Below are 9,825 nucleotides of genomic sequence, written 5' to 3' on the forward strand. Positions count from 1 at the left end.
TTATATTTAATATTAATAATAATTTTAGTTTACTTTTTAAGATCATAAAATGTCTACAAGAAGCTTAGTATTTTTATCGTTAGAAATGTAAGAATTTTGAATTATTTTATAGAAGAGGGAAAGGAAATTTTTTACTTTCTAACAATGTGAGACTTTACAATTATCTTTTTCAATATTTGTAACTTGTATATGTATTAAATACTAGTGAAAACATATTTTTAACAATTAAATTGATTGGCTTGGATGGTTGGATAGACTTTCTATTGAGGTAAGGATTCAAACCCTTGCATCCTCATTTCTAAAAATTTATTTTTAGAAAACCCATGGTCTGGTCCGATTTAATTAATCTTTGAGAGTTAAAAAATAGGAATAATTACATCTCCCACCATAATATAAAAAAAAAAAATTGTTTTATACGGTATGTTTAATAAATTATAAAAATACGGGAGCCCCAACAATATATATATATATATATGTTGACCTTTGTTTTAATTTATTTTTTGTCTTTGAATTCAGGCATACGGTTTTCCCAACCATTTTTTTTTACCTTTGTTTTAATAATAAAAGTAATAATAATTATAATTACTACCTTCAATAAAATAAAATAAAGTAGATTAATTTATTTTTATTTAAAATATATGTATTTATTAATAGTAAAATTAATATTTATACAATTACTCAAAAAATAAATAAATATTTATACAAGTTACAATATGTTGTTAATTAAAATTAATATTAATAACTATATATTACAATATACAGTTAAAGATAATCACAATATTATTATTCTTTATAAAAATATTATATATATTTTTTAAATCATAGCTTCTCAAATCTCAGCACTCAATGTTAAACCAAAATCATAATCTAATTCAAGTTTCAAGTTTTGTTTCAAAAATATATTTAAAGTTAAAAAAATAGTTTTGTAAATCTTTGTAATAATCATATTAAATAAATTTATAAATATTTATGTAAATGTGGGTTACAAAAATAAACTTTTCAATTGTGAAATTAGTTTTGTAAATTGTTGTTACAAAAATGTAAAACTTGTTTAAAAAAAATATTGTATTTCAGCACTATATTCAATAAAGTGTTTATAAATAATGAATATCTTAAATTTATTTTTTTAAGTTGTATAGCATAAATATGATGGTTCATGTAATTTTTGGTACAATATTGTAACAATATGGAAAAGTGTAATATTTTTATGTATATTTTGTTTATGATTTCTTAACTATAAAATATTTTTGTAAATATTAGTTACAAAAATATATTTCTTCGTTGTAAAACTATATTTGTAAACCATTGTTACAAAAATAAAAAAATTTAGTTACGAATTTGTTTGTAAGTTTTATCTAAAAAAAAAAATACAATTCTATCATGTAACAGATATTTACAAGTTTGTAACAGATATTTACTAGTTTGTAAACGTTGATCACAAAAAATTGTATTTTGCAGCTTTTATTTATGATTTTTCCACTCCGTATTTACACTTTTGCCATTCCGTATTTTTATCCAAAATTTCGTATTTTGGTAATGTACCGTATTTTTCAGATTTTTTTTTAACTTTTAGTGCATTTTTGTAGATTTGCCTAAAAAATATGATCAAACCATTTAAAGTTGAACAATCCGGTTAAAACGTACCGTTTAAAACGGTTTCACCGGTCACGATTTTTAGCGGTCTCGTGTAGTACAATACCTCACTTTGCGATTTATATGAACACCTAGTTATAAAGAAAAAATAAAATAATGTTATTCTAATTAGGGGTAGCAATTTGGGTCACGACACGACACGAAAATAAATGGGTTTGGGTGACACGTTTAATAATCGTGTCGTGTTCGTGTTTGAGTTTTTTATACGTATAATAATCAAGTCGTGTTCGTGTTTACCTTAATTGTGTCGTGTCATAATCGTGTTGACCCGTTTAATAATCGTGTCGTGTCATAATCGTGTCAGACACGATAATACAAATAATTTTCATAGGTTTTATGATTTTTTCATATAATTATGATTAATCGTGTTGTCGTATCGTGTTGACCCGTTTAATAATCGTGTCGACACGAATCTGACACGTTTACAAAAATTGTCAATCCTAATTCTAATAAGAGAAAGAGATACGCGCCTAAGTAGTGGGCAACATCATTAATGGTTGGTTCATCTCATTATGAACGTTGTTAATTTTTTTGTTTGTTTGTTTGTTTTTTTTTTTTTTTTTGAGGCGTTGAATAAATTTCAATGATAAAAGTCAAAATAATCGAAGAAGGAAAAATGATGAAATTCGTTTAGTCAAAACAAGTTCACATTTCATCCGCAATATATGTACTATCTAATTATGAGCAACATAGATTAGGGTTACTACAAATACTGTTGAATATATGATTGAGTTGTTAAGTCAGTTAGTTTGTTAGTTTAGTTAGAACTTTGGACACTCCGATTGTTAGGATTTTCTTGTAACAACTTTAGTTCTTCTCTGTGTAATTGTACTCTATAAATATGTTTTGTAACGAGAAGCTCTATACTGAGATGAGTCATATTTTAATTTCTTCAAATACTTGCTAATCTCTTGTTTTACTTTTACTTTTATTTCTTTCTGCATCGTTTTCTCAAGTAATGCTATCTCATTTTTCTAAGGAATAAAAAATTAGAAAAGGAGCATGTACGGAAACATTAATTTTTGCCCCTTTAGCAAAACAAGAAAGTATAAAAATGAAAGTGAAAATATTTTCCAAGAAAACTTAGAGCATCTCTAGTGCTAACGTGAGTGATTACGGTATTAATTTTGAAGAAATAAAAAATTTAATATTTTATTTAATTAATATTAAAAATAATAAAAAAAGAACAAAATGATAAGTGAAAATTTTAAGTTGAATATATATTTTTTTTGTTGACTCTGGTGACCACCTTACACAAGTAACATTTTCGGCCACGTCATTAACGATGCTTTAGTAGAACAAATTCATTTAAATTTGAGTCAACTTTGGTTATTGTGACTGTATGGTAACTTGGTAGGTATTGATGTTGACTCTGTGATTATAGCAGACGACTAACAGTTTTGGGGCACTAACACCAGAAATCAGATGGGATTTCTTGTCTACTTTTTTCCATTTCGTAAATGATTTGGGCATGTGACTCGAATATCGTATTAGCAAGAAGTACGTGAAATATTCCCCCCACCAAATTATTAACATAATTAAAAACAAATGAATAAACAATACACTAAGCAAAAAACTACATATTTAAGGCATTATAAAAGACTCCCCAAAATAAATGTGCCTTCAAAAAACATAAAAAGAGTAAGATAAATAAAGCACTAAACTACATTTACTTGATTTATGTGAATCATAAATTAAGCACAGTCGCTTTTCCAATTTCATTTTAGTTTTATTTTCTTTTGCAATTTTTATTCTGAAAACCTAAATTTACCCTTCTTTTCTTATAATTAATTGAGCTTTGTCTGTTGTTATCTGATTCTCTACCTAGTTAAGTTTTTTTTAAGGTTTATAACCATTTTATGAGTGAGTGTGGTAACCTCTAACAGGTTCAAACAGAGATTTGAATTTCTAAATGTTATAACTATTTTGAATGGCATAACACTGCACGAAATATAGTTTCGAAAGGCATCTATAAGACTATATTATAATAACACTACAAAAACAAAAACAAAAACCTTATTTTCTATATCTATTTTTCCTGCAAAAACACGAAACAAATTAAAGAACTATTTCCCAATTTACAGTCAAACCCCAAGAGCTCAAAACCCAAACACACTTCAATGGGCCTCCAAGCCGATATTACATATCTGCTCCGGCGACGGAGCCTCCCAATTCCAACTTCGCTTCTTCATTTCTTCAAAATCGTCAATGCACTTCTTCAAAGTCAATCTATGAACCCTTTTTCTTTCTTCGGCGAGTTTTTTCCCAGCGACTCGGTCAAACACCTTCTCCCAACCATTTTCCCACTCGTCATGCGCGTCGCACAGCTCGAGTGTCCCGTTGGCCCAATCGGTCCAGCTCCATCCCTTGTAAAGCCCCGGCATCACTTCAGCCACGCACGCACCACGGCACGCCGCCGTGCACGGCCGGCACTTGGCTCCGCTCAGCGGGCCGCGACTCGACAACGCGGTCACCGGCACGCCGAACCGGCTGGGAGGAAAGTCGTACTTCCGGTCCGACACCACACAGAACGGGAGCCGTTTGGTGACGTAAGGCACGCCTTGAGTGGTGAGCTGGGCTTTGAAGGAGGTTTCCGAGTTGAGTTGATGGTGCCCCGCCGAGTCGAGTTTTGGGATGAGGGAGAGGCGGGAGAGAGCGACTGTTGAGGTGTTGAAGTCTCCGAGGCCAAATCGGTCGTTGAGGCCACCGTAACTGGACCCGGGTGGGACCAAGTAACGACCCGTTACGAAGTTTCTCGGGTGGAGCGGGGCGTTCCAGTATCCATCGACTCGGGTTCGGATTATCCAGTCGTACGTGAAGTTTTGTCGTTTTTGGTAGTTTTGGATAAGAGTTAAACACCCTTCTACGAGGTGGAAATACTGCAAAAGACCCTGAAATATTTTCGAATTTCGAACTTAGAAAAATGACAAATTTCAAAACCATATAACAAGACAATCCATGCAGCAAAATTCGAACAAGTATTTAGCTAAATTTAACCAAAAATCAATGGCCAAACATTAGAAGTAAACTATATTCGATGACCATCAACCTATAACAATTATGATGTAAAATGTCCAAAAAGACTTCGACCTCAAATTTTGTAGGAACAAATCCATATTCTTCACTACTTGATAAACTAATCTCAATCAAAAATGAAATATTTGTTATAAAAAATTAGGATACTAAATAATTATTAACAGATGTTTGAATTTCGTTCTCACATCGAATAATTTAACTGCGCTGTTCTGTACTTAATTTAATGGCTGCCATTGGCAACGTTGTTTGTCAGTGTTAAAACCCAGCCAAAAATAATAATATTTTAAATTATAAGTCTCTGAAATAAGAAAATAAAATAATATTGGAGAAGCACATTAACACGTGGTGAACATAAATTATTGCAATTCTCACGGGTTGGAACCGGAAAGGGGTCGGAAAACCCTTGTATTATAGTTTATGAGCCAACAGTCTTATGCGACAAAATAATTATTAAACAAAAACAAAGACTTTTGACTTTTCTAATTTTTAATGAAACAGTCTTTACGAAATACTACTTTTTTATTTTCGAAGGAAAAAAAAACATGTAAACAGATCAGTTGACATTAATTTTAGAATCTCAGCACGCAAAAATAATAATTATGATAATAATTTTAGAGTTTCTTACCAAAAAAATAACACTAATTTTAGAGTGAGTTGGCTAAAAAGAAATAGCATATATGGGCAGTTCAAAAGTTGGTAAAGGTCGCTTTTGGTTTTTTTCTAACGTAATTTTGTGTTAGAAAAAATGTCAACTAATATTATTTTGGTAAATATAAGTAGGCGTGCTGCTGCAGCAAGGGTAATCTGGGTATTTTAATTTTAATTTCTTATGCTTAGTAGGTAGAGCAAAAAAGAACAAAAAATCTTAAACTTCTTTTTTAAAAAATAAAATACAATCATTGATAATTAAAAATAATAAAAAAAAACACACATCGAAGAAGAACAGATGAAAATTTCTTGACGATAATTAAAAACTAACCCATTAACGGCAAATCTCAATACGAAAAAAACGACATTCAATCAAGACAGAGATAGTTAACGTAAATTTAAGCTCAGAAACTAGTGTAAGAAACGAAACTAATTATATTATTTAAAAAAAAAGAAAAAGAAAATGGTAAGTGATTAACCTGGATTCCATTAGGCGAGTTCTGAGCGGTGAGAACCCGAGCCTGGGTCTCAGTCTCAGGTATGGGTTTGGGCTCGAAGATTCGGACCGAGGCGAGCTTCGGCGCGGTCTTCAGGAGCGAGAATTTAAAGGCCTTTTGATCCAACGGACTGTGAAGAAAAAGATCAGAATTCGGATACTCTTTTAGAATCATCTCCATGATTGAAGGTCCGGTGAGCTCGAACCTTCTAGCGCCGCCGACTAAACAAACCGCCACTCTCGATCTAAGCAACTCATCTTTCTTCCTCCTCCACCGCCGAGTCTCCGCCGTTTCGTTTCGCGGCGGAGAATCGATTGAGAAAGGAGTGGTGGCGGTGGTGGTGGTGGTGGTGGCATTATTTTCGGCTTGACCGAGTAGGAAGGAACGAATTGGAGCGAAAGAGGAGAATGGGTTGGTGGTGGGAGGTGAAGAAAATGGGAGGAAGATGAAGATGATTACAGAGAGTGGTGGGATTAGTATGAGAAAGTAACGACAATCGAGATTGGAAAGCCTTTTGGTGAAATACATAGCCATATTTTGATGAAGATGATGGTGGTTGTGGTTGTTGTTGTTCTTCTTCTTCTTCAGCATCTTCTTCTTCTTCTCCTTCCTCTACTTTTCTCCACCCAGTTCTTCGATTTCGATTCCCCTCGGATCTTGAATTCAGTTTCTTCTGCCATTAAATAATTGAATTCAACGAACACAGAGTTGGGATTATTATAATTATTTTTTTAATATTAGAAGGGAAAAAAAATTAAAATAAAAAAATCTTTCTTATCAAGGCATATAGCTAACTGAGGGAGGGTGTGTTGTAGTGCCAGGATGGCGTGAACATTGTTCGTATGTTTATATATTACGATACTGTCGTGAAGAGGTCTCGAGGCTATTTTTGTAATTTCACAACAAAAAGTATAAGGAGGAAAAGTATCCTTGGTAGGGTAGGGAGTTATATTCATTCATAGCCGAATTTTCATAAATACACCTTTTTCTATTTATTTTCTTAATTGCAAATTTATCTAGGATTGTATATTTTTTTTTCTTTTACAGAAAATATTAAAGTGAAAATTTGAAATGAGTGAGGGGGAAAATATGAGGAAAATAATTAATGGAGAAATTGTGTGTAATAAAGGAAAGAGTGTACGGCTATATTATTCTTTTTTAGCAGAATAATTGGTACTTATCCCTATGTATTTGCAGAAGAGAAATATGAGAGGAAAGAAAAGAAAATTTTGACCAGAATTTTTCAGTTGATTGGAAAGAAAAGTAAATGGGTGAGAAAAATAGATATAATGGTTTATAATTTTCTTTTGTACAATTTTGTCTTCATTAGCTGGTTGGTGTTTGTATTTTTTTGTTTTAATAAATTAATTTTTTTGGAGTTTTATAAAATAGCTTAAATAAAAATTTAAATTTAATTTTGAATAAAATTTTGTGAATTATAATCACAAATAATTCACCAAACTAACAATTTATAATAAAAATAAAATTATTCTGTCTAACAACTATATTGTTGTATTTAACTTTTTTTTCATCAAAATTAAATTTATGAGTTTATTTAAATTATTTTATAAAATACATGATCCAAAATAAAATTTATCAAAATATAAGATCTAAATACGTAATTAGAGAAAATACAGACTCCACTAATTATTTTTCTCCTCAAATTGAATAGAAAAATAAGATATTACTTTTACAATATATATCTAAATCAAATTACTTATTTATTCTTATTAAATTGTACACTTTTATAGTATTTTCTTTCCCTTCTCCATAACAAACTAGAGAAATATATTTTATCTCTTGTATTATTATTTTTCCATTTTTTCCAATATGTCAAATACAGAGTAAGTGTGAGTATCAAGATAATGCAAATCAATATTGATTAATATTGATTCCCTCATATTTCTATATTAATTTACAATAATAATAATAGTCTTTTATATCAAGTGGTATTGCCACCTTATATTTATATATTTAAATATAATTTTTTATAAAATAATGTAATTACACATGAATCGTATAAATGTACACATAATTGTGGTCTCTAAAATAGAGTGCACCCTACCTTTAGGAGGGGATGTATGCATTTGTTAAGTATAAAAAATATACCTAACTACCCATTAGTACTATGTGTTAGAGAAAATATTATTGCCTCAATGGAGAAAATAAAATTAGATTACAATTCTATGAAAGAATACGCTTGACAAGATGATTGATTAAATAAAAGTTACAACTATATTGCAATAGATACATATAAACTAGATAGATGTTAAAGAAAATATGTAAAAGGAAATACAACTCTAAGCAAAACAATATAAATAAATATAGGAAGAAGAAGCAACAAGAAGAAACAAAAGAAATAGAAGAAAAAGACTAAGAACAAAATCAATATAAAAAACTCTCTCACTCACACAACTATTAAAAAGAGTAGTGTGGATCACCAACTTAAACAGGGTTCAAGACATTTGCCCAACAGTTTATTTCTCCTATTCTCAAGCAGTAAGGGATTTCACAATAAATAACTCTTTGGAATTATCAAGCATTTTGGTGAATTTCTAGTCAATTGCTCTAGTGGAAAGAAATGATGTGTCTTGCAAGAGAGCATTATGCTCCTATTTATAAAGTTTTGAGAGGTCCTTTGAATTTCAAATTTCACCAACTCCCTTGGTTGTTACCAATATTTAATTGGATGATTATAGAATTAAAATAAAGATTTGGGAGTTAGTTGGGAGGTTAAAACCGTTCAAATTGGAAAAAAGACAAAATGAGATTTGGCTGCCAACACCTTAGGGCGCGACCTAGGATGCTTGTGGTCGCGGCCTAAAGGCTGATACAGCCTCTCGATTTTGCACATTTTTCTAAAACATCTGAATCAATTTCCACTTGATTTTGTAACCTTCATACACATAATAGGAGTTAAAAACATATCTTCAATAACCATATCATATTATGATTTGATGAAATTCAATAAAAAATGTGTAACTCTCAATCTATACGTTATTGAGTGATATTTTAAAAAGTTACAAATATGTTACGCAATTGAATATTACACCTTATTTAATTTTGTAGCTCTCAAATATTATTATATTACTATATATGACAAATATATTTGTCATATTATTTAATTTAAATATTATATTATATTCAATAATATAACACTATGGTATGGTATGTGTTTGTAATTAAACTTTTATATTTGTATACGTGAATTATATATATAGGATATTTTAAATATTTGTATTTGTTATTAATCTATAATTAAATATATTTTAATACGTAATAGAAGTAATTTAGAACAATTTGGACTAAAAAAAAAGTATACTAAGTTGGCGAAATTATGAACAACACCGCCTCACATTTGTTTTGCTGCACTTCGACGTTTTTACACACAGTTTGCAGAACCAATGGATTGGGAAGCCAAGCGCAATACACAGACAGTAGTTTACCAAAATATCTTTCTGACTCAAAATTTGAAACTTTTTATTAAATTAATCTGAAAAAATATATACTTTAAAATTATTAATGAATAACCAGTAAAAATAAACTATTTTATGATATCATTTTACAAAATAGTTTGTTTATGATAATTTTTATATGGAGTTTTTTGTACTGTGTCAAGAATTTTCGACAAATATCAAGTGTCTTGAAATATCACTTTGTAAATCTTTTTAGCAAAAGTGATTACAAATATAATAATGTCATTATTAATCTTATTTTGGTAAATTTAATTCTTTTATTAGGAAATTTTATAAAATGTGAAAATGATTGTAATGGAGGTGGTGAATAAATACTAATAATAATTTAATATATTTAAATGATTTAATTTCAGTTTCTATACATATTGGGTGCTAATTAAAAAATATACTAAGTATATTAAATATTTCAAAATAATGTCACTTTTTAGCATTTTACTTAAAATATAACAATCTCTTTCATCTTCTCTCTTCTTACTTCTATTTTCCTTTTCTCTCTTTCAGTTCACTCTCTCTCA

At 29.8% G+C, this 9,825-nt stretch overlaps 1 protein-coding gene across 1 annotated transcript; it reads right to left on the reverse strand.

The window, feature by feature from the left end:
* Positions 1-3,547: 3,547 nt before the first annotated feature.
* On the reverse strand, positions 3,548-6,659 carry LOC133803377 (uncharacterized). The gene is made up of 2 exons (XM_062241404.1): positions 5,817-6,659; positions 3,548-4,544 (listed from the first exon to the last, which is right to left on the reverse strand). The coding sequence occupies exons 1-2, from the start codon at positions 6,423-6,425 to the stop codon at positions 3,771-3,773; spliced, it is 1,383 nt and encodes a 460-aa protein (XP_062097388.1). The 5' UTR covers positions 6,426-6,659; the 3' UTR covers positions 3,548-3,770.
* Between the last annotated feature and the right edge of the window lie 3,166 nt (positions 6,660-9,825).

This window comes from Humulus lupulus, chromosome X (genome assembly GCF_963169125.1).
Source record: "Humulus lupulus chromosome X, drHumLupu1.1, whole genome shotgun sequence".
NCBI lineage: Eukaryota > Viridiplantae > Streptophyta > Magnoliopsida > Rosales > Cannabaceae > Humulus > Humulus lupulus.